Source organism: Anoplopoma fimbria, chromosome 19 (assembly GCF_027596085.1).
Source record: "Anoplopoma fimbria isolate UVic2021 breed Golden Eagle Sablefish chromosome 19, Afim_UVic_2022, whole genome shotgun sequence".
Taxonomy (NCBI): Eukaryota; Metazoa; Chordata; class Actinopteri; order Perciformes; family Anoplopomatidae; genus Anoplopoma; species Anoplopoma fimbria.
The window spans coordinates 6,007,940-6,031,538 of record NC_072467.1 but is presented as its reverse complement, the minus strand read 5'-3'; the positions used below and the strand labels follow the sequence as shown (position 1 = coordinate 6,031,538).

Below are 23,599 nucleotides of genomic sequence, written 5' to 3'. Positions count from 1 at the left end.
TGGGCTTTGAGATGTTTTAATTCGCTCTGGGCTCTCACAGTGCTCCTGGGGGCAAAGAATCCCTACTTTTAATGAGAGTTGCGATTGGCCTACTTCTGCTAAAGACTAAAGACTATTTCACATCTCAAGGATTATCCTCATAAGCTATTACAGAAACCAATTTATTACTTATCATAATAATAGACCAAGGAGCGTGGTGTAATATTCTGGCTTTTTTTTTTTTTTTATGTCTGTAAGCGACGCAAAACCTACCCTCACATTAAATGAAACGAAAGGGCGTTTGTGGTGGTTAGAAACATGTTACCTCACCTTCAATTTTTTTTTTTATCTAAAATGCAAACTCAACATCCTATGTGTAGCTATTTATGTGTGCATCTTATGGACATGGCATGAGAACAGATTCAAAGCAGGTGAAGTCGTATACGTGCAAACGCTGTGCATCCCCCAGACGCGTCTCTCACCTGTTTCAGAGGCAAAGCGGAGAGAAATGTCCTCAACTTTAGGTCGAAACGAATTTTCCAGATTGTTCCCTCTGCCTTGCCGTCGGGCCCTCGTAGAGAGTCAGCGCCGCCGCTCTCAGGTGAGTCCGGTCGCATCCTCGGTCCTCCAGCTTCTGCCTCTCCTCCAGCCTGCGCGCTTCCTCTACTCGCTCCCGCACTGACGTCATACCAGAACCGGGACCAATCACAGAGCCCGCCGGCGCCAAAGAATGCTCGAGTTCAAGAGGACGTCTCACTCTTAAAGGTTTTCTCATGCTACTTGTCGATTTCTTCACCACTACCAGTACTTCTCTACTACTAATGATTATAACACCACTAGCTTATATGGACGTGACAAAACAATGCATAAGACCAACCCTTACACACTTTTATGGAGCTTTTGATCACATGAAGTTTGCCCAGTTAGCATGATCATTTTAGATGTTGTACTGAGCACTCTGCTGAAAATGGGAAAATTCCTCCTTGACCTTCGAAACAGCAGGTGACAAACCAGCATCATTTCGAGATCCATTGAGTAACTATTTTCGGAATCGAATAAGTCTCAAATTAGGCCATATTGTGATCTACTATTTAAAAAAAAAAAAAAAAGCAAACAAATGGTTTCAACAGAATTTCAAAGGTAGTCTATTTTTCCAGTATTACAAACTACATGAAAACCCAGCTCCATTCCTCTGCAGTTCTCATATGTCCTTTCTCAGAAAAAAACAATTCCACATATCTCCTGATTTACATTAGCAAATGAATAGTCCTAACGTTTCTCCACTGCCATGTTTGACTCACAACTGAAATAAGATTATCAGCACCCTTGGAAGCACTGCCATTGTGGCTTCAGACAGAATACACCATTTCTGGGGCAGGCAAATTGTTCTAGCTAAGGGTTCATATTTTATTTAATCACTGGAAGTTACTACGGCCTTGACATAGCATACCAGTAAGATTATATAGAGTGAGCACTATAAATTGATTCCCCGCCCTACAGTGTTTCACAGGCTGGAAGCACGTGTGAGCATTCTCAACAAATAGAAGATCTTTGAGGTGTGAGCCGTGTGTGCGTGGTTTTGATATGTCAGGGGCCACGGCCAAGAAGACTGCTGTGAACAGTTCCCTCCAAATCTGTACGGTCAGAATATAATGTTTTCTGATAGATTTTAGTGTGTGTAAACTACACTGGGACTTTAATTAAAATACATTAAAATAATTTCCATTATGTCTTTTAGCTTACAGCAAACAATGTAAGCTTCAATACTGGGTTGGCGATTCATTGTCTCTGAATATTTAATATAAATTTAACAAATAGACCTGATTTGATCATTTAGTTTTAAAGTGCATTCGGAATGTTTTTTTGTTTTTGTTTTATGAAGCTCCCACTTCATTCGAGTTTAGGGATAGATGGCAATATTACTAATATATATTCTTAAAATGAATGGCTTGACTACTATGCAAAAACATTTTCTGGAGGTATTAGAACTGTACAGCTGCTCACAAATCAATACATTTCTCAAAGAAGAAAAAATATCATACAATAAAAAAAACTTTTAAATCAACTGGTCTCTGTAAGATTTTAAGTTATGTTTGAAACATTTTCATGTGGTGCATTCGAGCACACATTACAACACATAAACCTACAACAGGTTACAACAGTCAGCATTTTCATCAAACTTTAATGGGCATTTATTTTTCCATGTTGGCCAATAATTAATCATATGGTAAGATGCCATAAGCATTTCCTGTTGAAACTTTTGGAATAACAGTGTAACTAGTTCAATGAAACTCTGGAGGATGTGCCATTTATTCAATCCATTTCATACCCCATTTCCCTAAATCAAGTCCCTTTTTTTTAACAGGTATAGCACGCAAATGCCCATGTAGGGTTTTTTACATCAGGCTTAGCCCTGTGTTTTCTATAGCAGACGTCAAATAATATGCACATCACAATCTAGAAACATGGCTTGTTTATGAGCTGCTTCAAAACTATATACTTCTTAATTATTTCATGATGAATGCACTTGCAGATATGTGGTGTTCAACCAATGACAGTAGGAACAAATTAAAATGCCCTTATCTTTTATTGACATAATAGCCAGACTGATCCTTGGGCAACATGTGAAGTGAACAGTCAGCAGCATAAGGCATGCACAAGGCAGACAGCCATTCAAGTAGTTGCAGTTTTTGGGAACTTTGGAGATGAGTCAGCTCTCATCTATCTCCCTCTTTCTCTCTCTCTCATTCTGTCTCTCTCACACACACACACACACACACACACACACACACACACACACACACACACACACACACACACACACACACACACACACACACACACACACACACACACACACACACACACACAAACACGGCAGAGTGGCTGTGAAGGAGGAGGTAAGCTTCATAGTATTCCAAAGATGATGTCCGGCTGGAAGAGGATAAATTATCAGTGAGTTTATGTTCAATTTGAATGAACTCTGACAATGTTAACAGGACAATGCTTAATGCCGCAGTCAGTAACTCACACGCTGCAGGAGGTGCTGCCCTGAGAAAGAGCGGGTGTCTGCAGGCTGGCCATCCTCTCCTACTGCCTTGCAGCGTAGGTAACCATAGAGATTAGCCACTTGGAGGGAAATACTAGCAACCACAAGTGACTGGGGAAGACACACAAATTATGCATTAAAGAGGGATGTATACATAATCATAATATGCCTCTACAGAGCATACACACAAGCAGCATGTGTCTCACCAGCCATTTAATCTTCAGGGAGAAGAGGGAGGTGAAGAAGAAGAATGTCCATATGAGAGGACAAATGATGAGACCCAGCCAAAATATCCTTGCCTCTGCCTCTGTCCCAATGTTATCGCCCAGGGCGGCCTGCACACACACGTATATCAATGCCCAAATGTTTAATATACCAAAAATGCTCCCCCACAATCAAAAGGACACACACACTGTCTTACTTTTTTGGCCTCAAACACCCAGAGGCTCTTTCCATCCTCGTCGATCTGATTCCACCAACGCAGGCCGACCAGCAGCCTGCCAGTCACATTCTGAAACACAGGACAAACGTGTGAGTTATCAAAACTAGTGAGGTGAAAGAAAAAGGATTAAACGTTGCTGAAGTTCATAAGAGAACAAGAAATGGCCGAAGGCATAGGGAATTAGGGGGAATTAGCAGCTGACCTAGTTGACCTCTCACCTTGACAGACCAGAAGTCAAAGGAGAGCAGAGTGATGATCAGGACAAAACATGATGCAAAGTTCTCGCTGATCCAGTCAAAGACTAAATAGGCAATAATGGCAACCACCCGGAAGAACAGGTGGAAAAAGGAGGCGAGGGGGTGTCTGTAATCAAAAGCACAGGATAAGAAAAGAATGAAGAGCCTAAAAATACCAATGAAGCCCTTACAATTAAAGAAAGCAGCCAACTTTGGTGTAGGATACAGCATAAATATATTTCTAAGCACATTCAAAGCGATGAGACTCGCTCTGAATCATAGACTTACAGGGAAAAATATCCACATATAAAGGCTTATCTATATGAGAGAGCATTATTCGTCCAATTAAAGTTTTTGAGATTTGTTTGAGACGTTTCATGTCATTTTAAATGACACACATTTTAACAAGGATGGAGACACGCTCTCAAACGACATCGCTGTTGTATATTCATTTTACAAAAGCCAAATATTCTGTACAAGACACATTTCTTTATACAATAAAAAATATCCTGCAGTGCACCTTATGACTGCGCATCTACGCGCCCTCTCCTGCTCGTCAGCAGCAAAGTCCAGCTCAACATCCTCCGTGTCATCCGCCATCGTCTGTGAAGCAACGACAAAACACAACAGGATGAAATCATCCAAGCCCATCCTAGGTGATACAATACAGACAAACACACTGTATTTAGAGGCAGACAGAAAATACCCATTTGTGTCATTTTCGTAGATGTGTAAAGCAAAGCGAAGTACCATTATGGGAAAGCGTAGCTAGACTATAGGGATGGAACCTACCAGGTGTTGCAGTGAAATAAGACCGACACCAACGCTGTGCTGCATCCACGCTGCATCCTCAGTCACTAAAATGCACCTTCATATCAGGAAGCTGGGTTTAAAGCTGGGATTAAAATGATTTAATGGTCAAGAAGACTCTATCAATGTACCGCGACGAAAATACTTCATGCAGCCAAGGCAGGGATTGTCCCGATAACATATCTATTTTCCAATGCGGTTATCACAATCAACATCATATGGTCAAAAAGATCGACCGCGGCAGGACTCGAACCTGCAATCTTCTGATCCGAAGTCAGACGCCTTATCCATTAGGCCACGCGGCCGGTGTGATCATGTCTACAAGCATATCCGCTAAAGACACTGTGCATTACAATATCTTACTATATGAACTAACATTATTACTACTTTTGTTTTACTTATATAATATGTATGATCCACTTTTGCCATTATAGAAACAGATATAGCGTGCTGTTCCTCCAAATATTCATTGTTATCATTTGGTCCTCCGGACCGCTTGGGGTCGCTGACGCTTCGTCTTGTTTTGGTTTCACAACCTCGTGGATTCGCCATGCTGAATTAACACACTACTTTGTTGTTGAACGATTTTACACATATTGCGGTTGATAGCGTTGACCTTATACCTCAAGACACAGATCTGGTGAGGTGTCTTTTTCTGCTTTTAGCGACAGTATAGCTAACACATTTAGCGAGCCCAGGATTAAACAGCTATTATATGTGTGGTTGCCTCACAACATAGCAACACTCCCCTTCAGTTATTAGTAAACATGCGTTAGCAGGTTAGTGATAACGTTGGCTTATACTGAAATAAGCCAACCAAATAAGGTGTGTGTGCAACTTAACGCTACCTAACTGTACTCTGCTTAAGTAGGTTAAGTAACGTTGATTCCAGCACATGTTTTCAGTCAATTTATTTCTAATGTTAATGTTAAAGTTGGGTGATTACTTTTTGAGACAGGTAACCTCATCTGAGTGAAATATCTGAAGCTGTGTTCTCTGACCAAAAACATATCCGCCATTCAACAATATTGCACTTGGAAAATCACACATAAGATAAAATCAAACATCCCATTATCTGTATATCTAGTAGCTACATATAGCTGTATATTGTCCCGGTTTGTTTCTCTGGTTACTTATCGTGAGAGGCAAACTGACATGATACACTAAGCTCTATCATGTCCTAAAATATTGCTGTTGTCTGAATGTCTTCCAGCTCTAGTGTGAAGTCCTCATGAGGTGATGCTGCATGTTTTGCACTGTCCTCTGCGGAGGACTCTCATCTCTTTACAATGGAGGTGTCTAAGGTCCCTCTACTCCACCAAGCCTCACTCTCTTCAAGGAGAGGACTCTACAGAGACCCGCATAAACCCCCTTAACATCCAGATGCTGTCAAAGAACCTCCATGACCAGATCTTTCGAGGGATCCAACTGGAGTACAGAGAAGATGATGTGGAGCGAAGCATTAAGCACCTGCAGAAGCATCAGCTGTGGGGGAAGGAAACTTCTCTGTTGCCCGAAGTGGCGCTGAAGCTTCCCCAAATGTATGGCAAAAATATCGACGAGCACTTCCGTATCCTGGCCCAGAAGCAGAGTCTTCCCTACCTTGAGGCTGCCACCAAGCTGCAGCTGGCTGATCTACCTCCCATGCCGCAGGAATGGAGCTGGGGGGTTGGATGGACACGCTATGGGCCCAATGGGGAGAGTCAGAAGGTGGATTTCCCAGAGGAGTCGGCACTGGTGTTTGATGTGGAGGTGTGCGTAACAGAGGGAAGGTGTCCCACGCTGGCTGTTGCTGTGTCTCCCACTAACTGGTGAGGAACATGCAAGACATATAAAGATTGTGCAAAGGGGAGAAATGCACCTAAACACATCATACGGTTTACTGGCAGGATTGATTAGCTTCATTGTGGTGTTTGCCATGGGTCGAGTTGTTTTGTGTAATAGCCAGAAGATGGGTTTGAACACAACATTTCCAAAAATTCACATGTTTTTCTAGTTAAAATGGGATGTGGGTGTAAATGGGCCAATAGTTAAATCAAAAATTTCCCAATAAGTATATTTTTCTTCCATTCCAGGTACTCCTGGTGCAGTAAGCGCTTAATAGAAGAGAGGTACTCCTGGTCAAACCAGTTGACCCTTAATGACCTCATCCCCTTGGAGACACCTATCAACTCTTCCCGCCCACCAGGGGGAGAGTGGAAGAATAGGCTCATAGTCGGACATAATGTCAGTTTTGACCGCTCTTTCATTAAGGAGCAATACTTACTAAAGGTCAGTATTCAGAGGGTGGTGTGTTTTGTCCTTTGTTACCATCTTAGCTTTCTAGTACTCTGTCCCTTTTTTCTGTTTGTATCATTATTGATTTATTTTATGATCCTTGTTGCAGAGTCACATGAGTAAATGTACCAAGTAGCATGTACCTGCCTGTGTATGATATAAAAGTATGTTCACTCAAGAGAAAAAGTGTTTTCTTTCCTAAAGGGCTCTAAGGTACGCTTCATGGACACAATGAGCCTTCACATGGCCATCTCTGGGCTCACCGGGTTCCAGCGCACCCTGTGGATGGCCAATAAGCATGGCAAAAGGATGGGTCTTCAGGAGGTCAAGGATCACATTAAAAAAGCTGGACAGAAAAGGGAGGGTCCAACGGTTCGTGTTCAGCTACAATATGCATTATTGGTGGTAATGTTGCAGCTTTTCTTTTGTTGAAAGTTTCAGGATCTCAACGTGATGGTTTTTGTCTGTAGATTGGCTCCTGGGACTGGGTTAATATCAGCAGCATTAATAACCTGGCTGATGTCCATTCTCTGTACGTGGGAGGGCCGCCACTGCAGAAGGAGGCCAGAGACACGTTTGTGAAGGGCAGCATGATGGATATCAGGAACAACTTTCAGGTCAGATGTTTATGACAAGTCCTGTGTCAAATTCTCTGTTATCATAGGCCAAATGTATTGATATATGATACATTTAAGTCTCCTAAATGACTTTCATTCATAATGAAGTACTGACAAATACATATGGCTTTGCTGACCCCTTCAGGAGTTAATGCAGTATTGCGCAATGGATGTCGAAGCCACACATCAAGTCTTCACAGAACAGCTTCCACTCTTCATGGAGAGGTCAGTTTATCCCAACACACAAACATTTTCTATTTCCTTTTATATCTTTGATTTTCCAGCCAATATGTCATTGCTTTGTACACAATGCTGCATAATGAGTCCATCTCTTTAATCTTTAATAAGGTGCCCTCATCCAGTGACGTTTGCAGGAATGCTGGAGATGGGTGTGAGCTACCTTCCTGTCAATCAAAACTGGGGGCGTTACCTGGAAGATTCTCAGGACATTTACGAAGAGCTCCAGAGAGAGATGAAGAAGTCTCTGATGACTCTAGCGGACGATGCCTGCCAGCTGCTGCAGGATGAGAGGTGAGCAGAGCACCTATTTATTAGCATGTTTCTGACTAAAGCACATTGTTTAATGCTGGCTGTGATGAATAAAAAGGATTATAGATTTATGCATAATCTGTAGTTCCATAACTCCAAGGGACAGGTGCTTTAAAGTGATTTGTATAAAAACATCCACATTGTCTATCAATGTACCTAGGTCTTTTTGTTTGTATTTTCTTAAGATACAAAGAAGACCCCTGGCTTTGGGATCTTGAGTGGGATGTGCAGGAGTTTAAACTGAAGAAAGTAGCAGCCAGCAAGAAGAAACACTCTAAACAAGCAGTCGAAACAAAAGTTGCTACTCCTCTTCCAGACTGGGATGAAGGTATATGCTCAGATCGAGAGCCACATTTACAAACCCAATGTTGTTATCTGCCCTTTTTTAATAGGACGTTTGTGGGTAAAATGCTATAACAGCAATGAATAAGAGGTTAAAGATAACGGATGTGATGAAATTGAGTTTGAGTTGTTGTGATATTAGACCCAGGTCCACCCTCTGAAGAGGAGATGATCGGCCCTTGTCCCAGAAGGCTGGCTGTGGAGAAGCTAAAAGAAACAGTGAGTCGAATTCCTAAGAGAAGGCAACATCTGCCTGGACATCCAGGGTAAGTAGGGTCGATCCAAAGCACCGCAAAGCCATCTAATAACATTTATTTTTTTACTTTCCGCTGACATAGTCAGTCAGCGCTTCACCCCCCTTACTGTGTCCTTCAGGTGGTATCGTAAGCTGTGTGAGAAGATGTCTGAGGAGGACAGCTGGTCACCTGGAGCCAACCTCATCAGTCTACAGATGAGAGTAACTCCTAAGCTGATGGGTCTGACGTGGGATGGTTTCCCCCTGCATTACTCTGAGAAACATGGGTGGGGCTACCTGGTTCCTGGACGCAGGGATAACCTGGTACCTGAGGAGGAAAGTACAGGGCCTGTTTGCCTACACAGGTACAGCACTTAATATACTATGATTGCATCATCATGACATGAGCTGTTCATTATTTAGTCTTAGATTATTACAACATAGGATGTGTATGTGTTTATTAAAGCATTGTTTTGTCCCGTCCCACAGAGTTATTGAGAGGGTTTACAGAGAGTATTGTGAGCAGAACAGCAAAGTGCAGCCTGAATATCTGGACCGCAACCCTTCAGATGACCTCATGTGGACAGACAGCGCGGTGTGGGCAAAGGTGCAAACGCTCAGAATGTAATTTAGCTCATTCTTGTAGTGTTTACAAGAATGTCTTTTTTTCATGAATATCCATAATGTTAGGAATCATATGAAAGAGACGTTTAAGTTCCTATGAGTTCCTCATAACCATAAAGTAAAGTAATTAAGAAGGATGAATAAAAAAGTTTAGGTAGAAAATAAAGGGCTAAATGTTGAATCCTGAAAAATGTATATTGCGTTGTCCTGGTGTTGGTGTTTAACCAGTGCTACTTCGGATCATTGATCAGGACTAGGGGCTCTATAGTGATTGATAACATATATCATGACTTTTTTTGTGTTTCTTAACCTCAACTCAAGGTGGAGGAGTTAGGTTCCTTGGAGAGTCTGACAGAGGAAAACGGAGTCAGAATGATGAAAAATGGGGAGAGTAAGAAAAACAGGGTGAGTGAAATAGTCACTGTCATTTACAGGTGCTTTATGACTTTGTAACATGAACACTTTTAATACTGTATTGCAGTCTAATTTCTATATTTTAATTACTATTATAGCCTTGTTAATATGGTACAGCACTATCTGGTCTAACATGCAGCGTGTTGTGGTTTATTCTACTTTTTTTTGTTACACTGTGCTGAAATTGAACATTAGTTATTGTGACTTGTTGTATGACAGTTTGCATTCTGTATCAACAACAGTCTCAAAATCCACATAATGCCCCGGAGGAGCATCACTGCCATTATCACCATGGAAATGGTCCCTACAACGATGTAGATATCCCAGGGTGCTGGTTTTTCAAGTTACCTCACAAGGTAAAGTTTTACTGTTTACCTGGAGCGTCGTGAATACCGATCATTGGCATATTGTTACTTCATTGAATTGTTTTCATGGTCTCACTGAATATGTGTGTTTCAGGATGGTAATCACAACAATGTTGGCAGTCCTTTTTCAAAAGACTTCCTGTCCAAGATGGAGGATGGTACTCTCAGGGCTGGACATGGTGGAACCAACGCTACACGAGCTCTTGAGATCAACAAAATGGTGTCCTTCTGGAGGAATGCCCATAAACGTATAAGGTACCTCTCAGTTTCCACCATAGTTATTCATACGTTTGTCATAAAGATGGTGAATACAGGATTTCACTGTGTCTTTTTAGCTCTCAGATGGTGCTGTGGCTGAGAAAGGGAGAGATTCCTCGTAGTGTCAGCAGGTTTGTCTAATATAAAATAGCTATCCTGCATTATTCCTAAGCCATATTGTGTGGAATTTTATTCATTTTAACCACATTTCTGTCTCCCAAAGACACAAAGAGTTTGATGAAGGGGGCCAGTACGGTGCCATATTACCTCAAGTCGTCACCGCTGGAACGGTAACACGCAGGGCTGTGGAGCCAACGTGGCTGACGGCCAGTAATGCACGGGTAAGAAGCAGAGCCGACAAAGACAAACGCAAGCCTTTGAGAGAAATGTTGTTTGTATTGACTGTTTTTTTGGGTCCACAGCGGGACCGGGTAGGCAGTGAGCTGAAAGCCATGGTGCAGGTCCCACCTGGATATCACCTAGTGGGAGCAGATGTAGACTCTCAAGAGTTGTGGATTGCTGCTGTGCTTGGAGAGGCTCACTTTGCTGGCATACATGGTGAGATTTGCCCCTTTTTTGATATCTTGTGTAGTTCTTACTTAAACACCATGTCATTAAAATTGTAGAAGGCAATACATCTTTTTTTTTTTTCATCTCATGTCTCTGCTGGGTTCAGGTTGTACGGCGTTTGGCTGGATGACCCTTCAGGGAAAAAAGAGTCAGGGCACTGACCTGCACAGCCGCACTGCTGATACTGTGGGCATCAGCCGAGAGCATGCCAAGGTGTTCAACTACGGACGCATTTACGGTGCGGGACAACCCTTTGCTGAGAGGCTGCTATTGCAGTTCAACCACCGCCTCGGTCAGACAGAAGCTGCCAGTAAGGCCAAGCAGATGTACGCCTTGACAAAGGGCATACGCAGGTACGCTCAGTAGTCGTGTGTTCAGGTTAACATTTCATATGTAAGTTTAAGGTTTAGTTGTTTGTGCAAAGGTTATTAAGTCGAGCTTTAGTGCTACACGTTTGTGTTTTGTATGTTTTGTCAGATACCAGTTGTCAGAGGAGGGTGAGTGGCTGGTCGATGAACTGGGTATAGACGTGGAGAAGGAAGAAGATGGAAGTGTCACCCTGCAGGAGTTGCGGAGGATCAGTAGACTGGCCTCACAGTGGTGAGTGAGCATTTAAAACATCACATGGACATCTAGAAGCACTTTTAGCGTCACCATATATTGTCACACGTAGTCGCAGTTGCTCTGTTCCTTAATTTCCCTCGTTTACACCCCTCAGCTCGCGGCGGAAGAGGTGGGATATAGTCGACAAACGTCTGTGGGCTGGAGGTACAGAGTCAGACATGTTCAACAAGCTGGAGAGTATTGCTCATTCAGCCCAGCCGGCCACTCCAGTTCTAGGCTGCAGGATTAGCAGAGCGCTGGAGCCCAAGGCAGTTAAGGATGAGGTGAGGCCTACATCTAAGCAACATGGCGGTATTCAACTAGCATGAAATGCCAAAACTCTTTTTTACCCTATAGTATCATTTGGAGGATTTGTTGTAAGAGATGTTTATTGCCTTTTATTTATTATTTTACTGTCCATAGCCAAGAGTCACCAAGTCTTAAAATCTGATCATAAACTGTAAGAAGATATTACTTGGTTTTTTTTTTCCTCCTAAATAATGAATTGCATATACGTTTCCCAAAAGCCCTAACAGGATAACGTTTAAATTGAGATGGTGCCATATTTTGTTTGTCAGTTCATCACGAGCAGAGTGAACTGGGTGGTCCAGAGCTCTGCGGTGGACTACCTACATCTGATGCTGGTGGCCATGAAGTGGCTCTTTGAGGAGCACAACATCGATGGCCGTTTCTGCATCAGCATCCACGATGAGGTGCGCTACCTCGTCCAAAGTGAAGACCGTTACCGAGCAGCGCTGGCACTCCAGATCACAAACCTGCTCACCAGGTCTGCTTGCTGCTTTTTCTTCCCCGTCAGAATTTCTATTATGGAAAAGGCAATACACTTTGCAGCTTTTCTAAATGTGAGCTTGTGTCTCCTGCAGGAGTGTGTTCGCCCACGCGTTAGGCTTGCAGGACCTTCCCCAGTCAGTAGCTTTCTTCAGTGCAGTTGACATTGACCTGTGTCTGAGGAAGGAGGTCACCATGGACTGTGTGACCCCCTCCAACCCCACAGGTCTGGAAAGAAGATACGACTTACCGCCCGGTGAGTTCTGCACACCATCATAAGCTTTGACATAAATTGCCCGTAGCAGGGTTATATTTTATGTATTTTTCAAATGTGTGATTTAAACAGTGTCCATAAAAAAAGACGACAGGGTAAATTGAGGATCAAATACGTGCAGGTATCAAAGAAGTATTTGTGTACAATAATTAGTATTTGAATCATTTTTCATTTGAAGATAGTTTCAAAGATGAATTAATCAATTCAATCTGGCTTAAATCAAGTATATATATATTTATATATATGTGCCTCAGTCCAAAATCTAAATATCAAAGCCAACATGCCATATTACATTGTCAATTACCTTTCAGTTTAGTTGCACTGCATTACACAGCCTTGCCGGAAAATAGTTAAAAGGAGTACTGAAATTACATACAATGTAGTTATTTATTTAGGGGAATTAATTACAAATTAGAGCACATACCAACATCTAAACTCCTGATAAATGCCAGCCTTGGTAAAATTCCATGCAAAACGCAATAAAAAAAAAAAAAAACCTGTAAATAAATAGAATAAGCAAGTTCATTTTAAAACAAAACGGCACTTGACACATAGTTGGGCTGAGAACCCTTCAGATTGCATTTATATGTATTCGATATCATAGATCCACCTCTTTCCTTTGTCTATCAAATAACTGATAAAGTAGGGCCATCTTAAGTATTACTATATGTAGTTACAACTGTACTATCTTTAATGTGGTCCCTAAAAGTGGCCGTCGGAAAACGCTACAATTAACATGTTTAGAAATACATGTTATCAAATAAAGTGAACTCTAGGAAACACGCGTGTTAAACAAACTTTGTGTACACTTTCCACAGGTGAGGCATTGGACATTTACCAAATCATCGACATCACGAAAGGCTCCCTGAACAAAGGAAGATAGCAATTTGTGCAATTCAGAACAGCAGATCAAACCCTCAACTTCCAGGAGGCTGTTTAGCCGCAGGTCAAGTTCAAGATCCGTGAGGAATCTGGAGATGAAACAAAGGGAGTCTCGGCTCACTGTTTTCTCTTCTTCTGTTTGGGTTCTCTTGTCTCCTCTGCATCCTGTGACTCATTGGTCTAAAAGGATCAAAGGAAGAAACAGACACTAAGATCGACGCCAGCAGAGTGTTTAAGGAGTTTCAGGGGAACATTCTGCTTTGACTAATGAGATCAACTATCAATCTGTAAGAAAAGACAGAGTGGACCTTCGGAGCTGCTATTTTCAGTATGAGATTGCACTTACCTCCTGACTGTCGTCCTGCTCTTGCAGGGCTGCGTCCAGAGAAGCGGGGTTGATGCGGAAATCTCTTGAGGTGCTCAGCTTCATGTACTGCATCAGGTTTACCTGGACAGACATACACACAGGTGTTGGTGAAACACTCTGTACGAGTGGCCTCATTGGTAATTCAGCACTACAAGGGTTTAGCAAGCTTTGTGTGTTTTGTTCAATGGTCTGTTTTACAAGTCTCTTTATTGTATTGTGTTAACTACCTCAAGCAATCTAGTTCCCACATACCTTTGATTTCTTTGAGAGTGTGATGAGGTATTTCTCATACTGCTCAATACCGAAGATCACGTTAGGGATGGCTTTTGTCTCACGCAGAAGCTTTGCCTTCCAAGAGGAAAAAAAAAAAAAAGAACAGTTTGAAATTTTGAATCTGATTTGTTTGAGGCACAATAGTTTTTTATTTGTACAGTGTAAATATACATGATTATTGATTTAATATAGAAACGGAATGTGTAAATCATAAATTACATAATTAAAAAGGTGAAAATCCTTACAGAGGCACCAGTGTTCACTTCATTTCTTTTCTTTTTCTTCTTGTCATCAGCACCTCCACCACTGTAATCTCCACTCTATTAGGAGAAAACACATTGTTTTCAAAACATCAACAGTCCTCCATGAAGCCCAAGTTGCAGTAAACCATAACTGAAAAACTCAGGGCCAGCGCAATCATAATGAGAGACAACCGTTTGTCTGAAAACCTGAAGCTTGGGGCGGGGACTAATCTGTACCTGTGCGTAAGTGATGAAAGAGTAGCACTGTGGCGTTAGGTGGGAGCCCGACAGTTTGACCTGCACAGAAAAAAAAACTTGATGAGCATGACATCAGAAGTATTATAAGATTCAAACAAGAGAAACAATTCGTCAAACTCACCAGCTTCTCAAAGCGTGCTGGCAGTGCACTTTGCTGGGTTGCACACACCTGTATGTACTAAAACGACACATGGAGAAAAGAAGTGAATGTCACACTGGACAAACTTTACATTCAGTCAGAGATCATAGAAGGGGACACATGCTTACATATTTGACCAGTGTGGTGAGGATAGTGTAGGTGCGACTCAGTTCCCTCAGCAGTGTGATGGTGCAGGTGCCAGGCAGCAGCGCTGTCTGGACCAGCTCATTCAAAGCCGTCAGAAGAGTCCCGAGCTGCAGCGTCACTGCTTTCTCTATTGGATCCTGTTGGCCTGCAGTCTGGGTGGCATCGCCTACACGCCAGGAAAGCAACATCACAGAAGTTGTATTACTTTTCCCTGACAGAGATGCATCTCCTCCCTTGTCCCCTCTCAACTCTCACCATTAATCCAACTGAACATCAGTGTGAAAGGCTTCTTACCAGCGCCTGATTTGTCAGAGGATGTCTGGCTTTTCTTTCTGGCAATCAGCCAGTCCACTTCATCAAGCACTCTGTCAACCTGAGACAGGACCAGCAGCTGTGGCAAGAGATTAAAGTGATGAAGATGGGGAGCACACTGCGCAAACAGATTCTGAGATATTTTTGTCACAGCAAATCAGAAGGCTTCCGCTTGTAGGAGCCAACACTCACTGCTCCTGTGGTTGCAGTCTTCATGTTGACAATGGCAAAGTGAGACTGTTTTTCCACCTCTACATTCTGACCAAACAGAAAACAGGGCAGAAAAGAACAACATGCTCATTTTGACCCAGGTAACAGGACGTATCAGTATCATATTATTTTAATATGTAAATATGACATAAACAATAGCAAAACTGTGCTTTGAAAGTTGCCCAATTTGCCAAAATGAAATGGCTAAAACGTTATAATGCCAAATTGCTTGTGCTCTGTAATTGTGTGTACCTGATCGATATCTCCCAGTTGACTGTGGATGTCTTGGCACAGTTCCAGCAACAGGCTTACAGGACTCTTATAGAGAACATGCAGGTTGAAGAGAAGAGAGAGCAGGCCCTTGGAGAAAGCAGAGTCCTCTAAATGAGAGAAACAGAGATCTCAGAACAGTACACAGTACTGTACATAGACGCAAAGATTAAGTAGACTGTCGCTCACCAAAACTGGTCTCCTTGCAGATTTTCACGGTCCACGTGATCATCTGTAAAAACTTTAGATGAAGACACGTGTTAGCGGAACATGTGCTACGGAGTAAGTTGTATAAAGTGTGTCTAGGAGTTCAGCTACCTGCTGGGAGGAGGGCTTTAGCTGGCGTGAAAGCACACTCAAGATGCTGACCAGCAGCTGAGCCTCTTTGCTGTTAAATTCTTCCTCCCCTCCACTTAACTGTGTAAACAGAGCCCTCTGTTGACAGGAGATAAAAAAGAAACAGTGCTCAGTACAACATTGCAGTCTGAAAAAGTCATGTTGGTTTGTTTCTGACATATTGAAAAGGCTCCTGGTACAACATTTTGTGAAATGATGTTTAGAGCCAGGCTTCTGAAACAGAAGCAACGAATAGGCGTGACCGACACTTTTCCACCAGAAAATAAATGTTTGGAGGTAACCTTTATCATACATAGATAATAAACAAATCCAAATTCATTCTGTATCGGAGCACCTGAAACTGTCTGATGTAAAAGAAGTTCGTCTCTGTAACGTGGCCATCGTCTGCCTCAGCATCGTCTGGCTGGGCATCGTCCTCAGAGATTTCTGGAAGAAACACAAAATGTGATGACTTTCTGCGTACTGTTCAGACTCACTGCTTCTACTGTTTGAAAACTGTGTGTGTCTTACCCATGGTGGAGAGGAGCTGGGCCATCCTGTCTGGATAGCGCTGCTGACAAGTTGTGAAGATCCTGAGCAGACCTTCCAGACACAGCAGGGACAAGCTGGAGCGCTTCTCCTTCTTCCCCGCGTCCTCCACGACGCTGGGGATGTTGGTGTAACGCCACATCAGCACACTGGATAATGCAAGGACAGATCTCTCGTGGGTCAAACAATGTCATGGACAACAAAACCATAAACACGGTCTAACTAGATGCCGTTATTTAGGCCAAGGGATTTGGACCTTGTCATGTCACAGAGGAAGCGGAAAGTTCTGTCTGTGTTCTGTCCATCTGGTCCATCCGTGTGTCCAGTTTCCTCCAGCTGCTGGATCTTCTGTACAGATACATTTACTGCGTAACGCACAAATTCTCCGCTTGACCGAAGCACTGATAGAGCCTCCTCTCTGCTCTGAGTACTGTCCCTGAAAAAGAAAACATGCACTTTTTGTTATAATTTTTAAACAAACAATCCAGTCGTGTATTTTCTAGAATTGATTTTTAATGTTTTGGTGTTGCCAATACTAACCTTGATTCAATGCACATTTGATAATATAGTATTTCTAACTTTTGGCGATTCAAGTTTGTTTATTTTGATAAATGCTTTGCAAGGTGTTCAATCCATGTAACAGAAAAAACTAAAATGAGCGCGTTCGCCGATTAATACCTTACTTTTAAAATATGTTTTCCAGGTGTATTGTAAATATATTGTGATTTAATTTCATAAAATGTGATCTCTATATTCAGACAGAGCCAGTAGGTATAACAGTAATCCATGTAAACATAGCCACCAAAAGCATTTACCTGAACAGCACAGTGAGGAGAGTTGATATGAAGCCCAAAGAGAGTAAACTGCGAGGAGTCTTGTTAGAAGGCACTCGACCCTTTCCAGATTTTTCCTTCAAGATCTCCACCAGTTTGTGGTAGCGGTTAAACAGCTCCATGAGCTCCTCAAGGCGGCTTTTACTGCAACACACAGAGGCAAGCACACAAATCATCAGTTTAACAACAAATAAGCTACACAAGGTCGTGACTATACAAAGAGAAGTGCTTGTTACCTGTAGTTGGCTTTGATGAAGTTGTACTCCATAAGGATCTCATACACGCCCATCACCAGCACAGCATAGATATTATTCTTCACCCCAACACTGGATCCTGTGGAGAACTCAGCTGACTTGTCCTGATCAACACACAGACAGTATATGGCTTCAGACCATGCTTTCAGATGCACAACATTATCTAGCAATGGTAGGGACAAGCATGGAAGCAGTACGTGTGGAACACAGTAGAGTTCAACCGATATAAAATACAAGAAAATGTTCAGAAATTCAATCTTAAGGAGTGAGTGCTCATTTGCTTCCTGCTTGCAAATCTCATTAGGATTTCAATATTTTCTTGAACCAGACTACTCATTTTTGTTAGAATTACAAACTTAAAGTCTTGTTTGTGTTACACATAATTAAATGGGAAAGTTACTCCTGCTGTTGACTAGAAAGTGGGAGTTAAAAACTAAGCCAAACCTTTGAACCCCATACAATCTCAGTGTTACACAGTGTATGCTGTATACTTGTCTTGAATGCATACCAGCTCAAAGTCCTCCAGTTCACTCTTCATCATGCGTCTTGTCATGCTCTCTAGGATTGTCTGTAGTTCAGACTGGTATCCCTCCCCTTCCTCCTCCTCCTCATCGTCATCGCTGTCGTCAGCGTTGGGGTTGGCAGATCGCCGCATGTTCTGCAGCCACAGCAGGCAATGTACAGTACAGCTCACCAGATGGGCCTGAAGTGGAACAATGATATTTACAGTAACACATTTACACAGCAAAAACACAGTCACAAAAGTGCTATAATGCAGACAGAGTACCAGTGGCTCCTGGAGGTAGACTTGGTCTCCGAGCGCTGTGATGCACGGTTCCAGTTTCAACGGGGGCAGGAGATCTTGTTCAGGCTCGTAGTACCGCTTCAGCTAAGGATACAAAGACATGACATACAGCTCTCCATCTTATAGATAACATGACAAACAGGATATTATATCTAACCCAGTATGCACCTAATACACACACACACACACAAACCTGCGAGAGGAGGGTCTGCATGATGGAGCTTGCAAGTTGAGAGTTGCGACGGAGGACATCAAAGAAACCCTGAAATAGTTTAGAATGTGATTTTTCAGTATTAAACATCATTCCACACACTAAATGTGCGGTGCTGCGCTGATGAATCACACAAGGACCCTACTTCAAACGTTAAAGGGTTTCTTTTAGGATTTTGTCTGCAGTTGAAAGATATGTATATGTTTGCAAGATGCTAAAGGTGAAAGTTAAGCTTATCAAGGCTACAACAATGGTTATTCATTGTTGCAGCATGTAGCAAAATTAAACACAACTAATAAACATCTAACCTCATAGAGCATGAGGCGCACGTCAGCCTGCTGGCCGAGGCAGCGCCGCAGGCTGCTGAGGATCTCCAGACAGAACGCTTCATTGGCAGCTGAGTTGTAGCGAGCGTGAACGTCCACTTGGATCTATTCAGGGGTTCGGGCAGACACTTATTATACGACAGACCATGTTAAAAATTGCACATATCGTCAGAGCTGCATCGGTTTGCCAGCCGCCTTGTTGCACACGCCTCAGTACAGTCTAACTGGAACTGTACCTGGCTAGAGGAGATTGCTTGGCTACACTGGCTATTGGCCAAGCTCCCCAACACTTTGAAGTTCTTCAGCAGCAACAAGAAGCCAGTCACTGCAGACTTCCTGCCGTCCAGTTGGCTTGTAGAGAATCATATGGAGGGAAGAACAGTGTAAGAAAACATCTTTAATTGAGGTGTTACACTACCTTTTAATTACAGTTGTGTTGACCAAAGCATTATTCAATAAGCTGTTCTGATAGTCCTCATCTGATTCAAAGCAAAGCAGTACCCACCTGGAAAACATGGCCTTGCGGAGAACGAGAATCAAAGCATCCTTCAAGGACATACTGACTTTGAGCAAGGGCTGAAGATTGAACAGAGAACAAGGATTTAACAGAATCACCCTCTACAATGAGTGTGTGTGTGTGTGTGTGTGTGTGTGTGTGTGTGTGTGTGTGTGTGTGTGTGTGTGTGTGTGTGTGTGTGTGTGTGTGTGTGTGTGTGTGTGTGTCAGTTTAGGTACCTGGATAGCTTTTAGTAGACCCTGAACGGTGGTCAAAGGCAGGTATGACAGGTGGTCAAACGTCTCCGTCACCTTGGAAGATGACTCCAGGAGGATCATGGGAGCAGAGACCACAATGTCAGAGAAAAGATCTGATAAAGAAACAAAAAAAGAAAGGGGAAAAGTCTGAAGTTGTTTCTAACTAGAATGATTAGACACTGGTGTACACCAGAAAGCTAGGACTAATATTTTAAGGTTGTATTACCTAAGTAATGATTGACAGGTGAGGCTGTTTTTGTGACCAATCGATTCAAGACCTGGTCCAGTATCTCGCCTCTGATAGGCTCGTGCATCTATTGTAGAAGAAACACACATCCTTCAGTGAGAAAAAACATTATAATGATGTAGTCAATTATCAGTCATTTACATTGTTGAATCTATCAAATAAAATACCTTAAAGCCCTGCAGAAGCACCTGTCCTCCCAGCTTGCAGGCCTGCTGATTGGGGGTGCGGGCTATGGTCGATAACCCTTCTGTCGTCTTGCCAAATGGTCCAGGTTTGGGTCCAAATGCATCCATAAGGAAGAAGCCCAGCTGCACCAGCCCCTGGGTCACATGATCCCAACCAAACACACTGCACAGGCAGAAGTGTAGGATTCATGTGCAGATGATCAACCACAAATATTGTTTCCATGATGTATGTGTGATGATAAAGTAGTGAATCTAATTTCAAATATTGTTAGAATTTAGGCAAAAAAAAAAATCATATCAAGACATGAAAAGTTTCAGTGTTATAGAGTTAATTATTTTGAAGCTCTGACCTGTTCTTGACTGTGTCCAGTATCATCTGAGCCACACTGCAGTGCCCAGGCAGGAGGTCCTGCAGGAACTTTGACCCCTGCTGCAGCTGCTCATCCTTAAAGCTCTTGATGATTGCCCCCTTCAAAACATCAAACACCTAACCAAACCAGACAAAGGATAAATGTAGAGAAAAGATCAAATAAAGAAGACTCCAAAGAGTATCGGGGAAAAATGTATAGATTTCTCACCTGCTCCTCATAACGCTGGATGCGTGCCACTGAGAGTAACAGGGCAACGCTGAAGGGGCAAAGATCCCCATAAGACATCTGCAGAAATGCAATTCAAGACTTATGGCATACTCTTCATTAAAAAAGGTAATCATTTTTTCAAAAATAACTTCAATAACCAACAGATGAGTTTTAAATAACCTTAAAGCTTTTAAGGAATTCTCTCCCGAGTTCATGGTCAAGTCGTATGGCAAAGACTATGTGGAGGATAGCAGTGCCCTCCACATGCCTCAACTGGTCCTGTGGAATGGACTGAACCTCTAGATCCAGGCTCCTGAGGAAGAAACAGTGAAAGAAAACCATCAGTACTGGAAAGTGGGCAGTACGATTTAGAGTGAACACAGTATGCTCCACTTGCAGTGTGTGACCCACTCACTCTCCATGTTTCTGCTCCTCTTCCTGGCGAACATCTTGTTCCTTAAAATAACAAATGATTCCATCCAGGACCTGTTTCTTACAACCCTAGCAGACAGAGTTCAGGGCAGGCATTTAGATAAATAAAACAAGGAGGAAGGATGATTACCTGTTGATTTGTTACATACATACAAGCACACCTTTGCAGATAAAAGCAGCAGTTGATAAACCAGTGGTGGTATCTCCTGCAGATCCAGCTTGGTGAACATCCTCAGTACTTTCTCCACCAAAAACTGCAGCTCCTCCGATGACAAGGGCACATCCCTAAAATAAGGCAGACATTAAAAAATAATGTTGTATGCCCTGAGAGGCAGCAGTTGAAACAAGTATCAGCAGATGAAACAAGTATCAGCAGATAATAACATTGCTATTCACTTGTTCTGTGGGTTTATGTGATGCTCTGATAGTCAAAGGTGTTACCTGAACATGGTTGTCAGGTGGATAACACATTGTGGGTCCCATCTGCAAGAAAATAAATACAAAACTCCTATGACTATTTGTTTAAGATCCATATGAAACGGTTTGGACTCAAATATATCCTCTCAGTGAGGCGATTGGGCACGTCGTCATTGTCATGTACGTTCAAAAACTCCTTAAAATGTCATGTAAAATGTACATATAGTTTGAAATATGAGATGTCCTCACCTGCTCGAGCAAAGGCTGTTGATCAGCTGTTTCTTGTATTCTTCGCCACTGAGTTCGCCTAACGTTACGATAAAATGCCAAGCAACCACAAACGACATAAAAATCATTATATTATATTTTGCACCTTGTAGTTTACGCAACAAAGTAAGATGACGATGTTTTAGATATAGCGTTAAATGATAAAGTTACCAACAATAGTCATTTGAACTCACCTTTGCCATAAGACAAGGCTTCACATGCTGAAAGGGCAGTTAGCACAGTAGGAAATAGCTCCAGGGATTTCCCACTACCCATTTTTCCCACCTTAATAGCTTCAACAAAAAGAGACGCCAGTTTTGCAAGAGAGGGTCCGGGCAGTGTATGAGTCTGTGTATAACAATAAAGAGGAAAATTGGTAATTAAACAGGGGCCCTACCGCAGACATGAACAAAAGGAGAATGACAAGGAGGCGCAATATGTAATGACATGTGTACAATCAAAAATATGCTAAAACCGAGTTGACAGCCACTCAGTACAGGATGCTGTTGAAAAACGTGTTTGGATTAAAAGAAAAGAAGTTGATGCAAGATGAGAAATGTAGTAGCCCAGAGGAATTTGTGCATGTCACAAAACAATGTTGTTTTAATCAGTGGGTTTGAAATTATTGCTACCTTTTAGGATATTTTAGCATCATGTTGAGGTGATGGTGATCAACCCATATCTCATATACTCATACTCAGAGTATATGGGAGAGCATAGAGCTCAAAAGAGTAGTTAGCCTTGACAGGTTATTTCATTTATCATACAAAGACACACTTTTGAAGCCCAGTACAAGCACAATCTTTCCAGTTACAATAAATATTTTGCTTTTTATATGTCATTACCTTTGACTTCCCTTTGACACAAGAACAATTATTATTAACCCTTTCATGCATAGAGGTCACTACAGTGGACAGCTATTCAAATGTTGTTTTCTTGTATATGCATGGGTTTTGATGGAATAGTTGCACATCAGCCACTACAATAGCGCTCACTGTAGTGGCTGATGTGCAACTATGCCATCAAAACCCATGCACATACAAGAAAACAACATTTGAATAGCTGTCCACTGTAGTGACCTCAATGCCTGAAATGGTTAATAGTTTATACCTCCAGCATCAGCAGTCCAATGATATCAGCTGCCACCTCAGTCTGAAGGTCCCCAGACTCACACAGAGGGATGCAATGTTGGTAAACAAGAAGTCTGCGGCTTGATCCTTCAGTGGAACTGGGTGGGGAGCCTAAAAAAAAAGAGCAGACAATTTCAGTGATTGTGACTAGAGATATGATAGTGTAAGTAATACACTGTGTTATGAACTTTAACACCTCTTTCAGCAGATGACACTGTGCTTACCTTTAAATATGCCTTTAATCATGGTACCGACCTTCTTACCCTTCAGTGCGCCATTGTTTATCACAGTGGTTAGCTAGAAAGCAGAGAATAGAGGCACGTGTTTCATGAGGTTTTTTTTACCAGTGAGATTATAAAGTTAAGTGGGCCAAGTTGACAAATGAATTTAGCGTTACCTGGTCATTGGTAAGGGAGGACAGGTACTTCTGAAGTTCAGCGGTGCTGTCATCATCTGACAGTGTGACGATTTTATCCATTTCAGCCCTCATGATTTCCGAGCGAACAGACACAAGCGGCTGGTAAACGTAACGTGAGAGATAAATCCCCCGTGTGTTGTCAACCTCGGCGAGCTCGTTGTAACCGTCCTTGACGATCGCTTATCTTATTTTGATACTGGACATTCAATTCAATTAAATAAACTAGCTGACTATAGCTAGTCCACGAGAAGTCAAAGGCAAGCCCTCAGTAGCTTTGGTGAGGCTTGCATAATAACAAAGATTACGAATTTCCCGCCAGCGCTCA

The 23,599-nt window shown here is 42.3% G+C and overlaps 3 protein-coding genes and 1 non-coding gene across 4 annotated transcripts; 1 reads left to right on the top strand and 3 right to left on the bottom strand.

Annotated features, from left to right (window-relative positions):
• Window positions 1-2,861: 2,861 nt before the first annotated feature.
• LOC129107723 (Golgi apparatus membrane protein TVP23 homolog A-like) lies at window positions 2,862-4,357 on the bottom strand. Its single transcript, XM_054619230.1, has 6 exons — window positions 4,227-4,357; window positions 3,689-3,833; window positions 3,450-3,539; window positions 3,235-3,363; window positions 3,011-3,139; window positions 2,862-2,913 (listed from the first exon to the last, which is right to left on the bottom strand). Exons 1-6 carry the CDS (start codon window positions 4,355-4,357, stop codon window positions 2,887-2,889), a joined length of 651 nt encoding a protein of 216 aa, XP_054475205.1. The 3' UTR covers window positions 2,862-2,886.
• A 391-nt stretch (window positions 4,358-4,748) lies between these two features.
• On the bottom strand, window positions 4,749-4,821 carry trnar-ucg (transfer RNA arginine (anticodon UCG)). Its single transcript has one exon. It is a non-coding gene; the product is annotated as a tRNA-Arg (tRNA).
• A 237-nt stretch (window positions 4,822-5,058) lies between these two features.
• polg (polymerase (DNA directed), gamma) lies at window positions 5,059-13,342 on the top strand. Its single transcript, XM_054619229.1, has 23 exons — window positions 5,059-5,156; window positions 5,730-6,327; window positions 6,592-6,787; window positions 6,998-7,165; window positions 7,264-7,410; window positions 7,556-7,635; window positions 7,759-7,941; window positions 8,145-8,287; window positions 8,444-8,567; window positions 8,677-8,901; window positions 9,026-9,143; window positions 9,482-9,565; window positions 9,817-9,930; window positions 10,034-10,194; window positions 10,275-10,328; window positions 10,421-10,538; window positions 10,620-10,755; window positions 10,874-11,120; window positions 11,245-11,367; window positions 11,486-11,654; window positions 11,949-12,157; window positions 12,255-12,415; window positions 13,252-13,342. The coding sequence occupies exons 2-23, from the start codon at window positions 5,756-5,758 to the stop codon at window positions 13,314-13,316; spliced, it is 3,597 nt and encodes a 1,198-aa protein (XP_054475204.1). The 5' UTR covers window positions 5,059-5,156; window positions 5,730-5,755; the 3' UTR covers window positions 13,317-13,342.
• A 68-nt stretch (window positions 13,343-13,410) lies between these two features.
• On the bottom strand, window positions 13,411-23,568 carry fanci (FA complementation group I). The gene is made up of 37 exons (XM_054619228.1): window positions 23,254-23,568; window positions 23,081-23,153; window positions 22,837-22,967; window positions 21,921-22,074; window positions 21,709-21,766; window positions 21,484-21,525; window positions 21,204-21,327; window positions 21,026-21,111; window positions 20,791-20,923; window positions 20,611-20,688; window positions 20,383-20,519; window positions 20,015-20,195; window positions 19,827-19,914; window positions 19,583-19,713; window positions 19,353-19,423; window positions 19,084-19,198; window positions 18,830-18,952; window positions 18,504-18,572; window positions 18,293-18,394; window positions 18,014-18,208; window positions 17,488-17,609; window positions 17,234-17,395; window positions 16,675-16,854; window positions 16,401-16,567; window positions 16,225-16,316; window positions 15,852-15,968; window positions 15,723-15,774; window positions 15,516-15,643; window positions 15,246-15,311; window positions 15,036-15,132; window positions 14,723-14,907; window positions 14,577-14,633; window positions 14,435-14,494; window positions 14,201-14,275; window positions 13,935-14,030; window positions 13,662-13,763; window positions 13,411-13,495 (listed from the first exon to the last, which is right to left on the bottom strand). The coding sequence occupies exons 1-37, from the start codon at window positions 23,344-23,346 to the stop codon at window positions 13,433-13,435; spliced, it is 4,005 nt and encodes a 1,334-aa protein (XP_054475203.1). The 5' UTR covers window positions 23,347-23,568; the 3' UTR covers window positions 13,411-13,432.
• Between the last annotated feature and the right edge of the window lie 31 nt (window positions 23,569-23,599).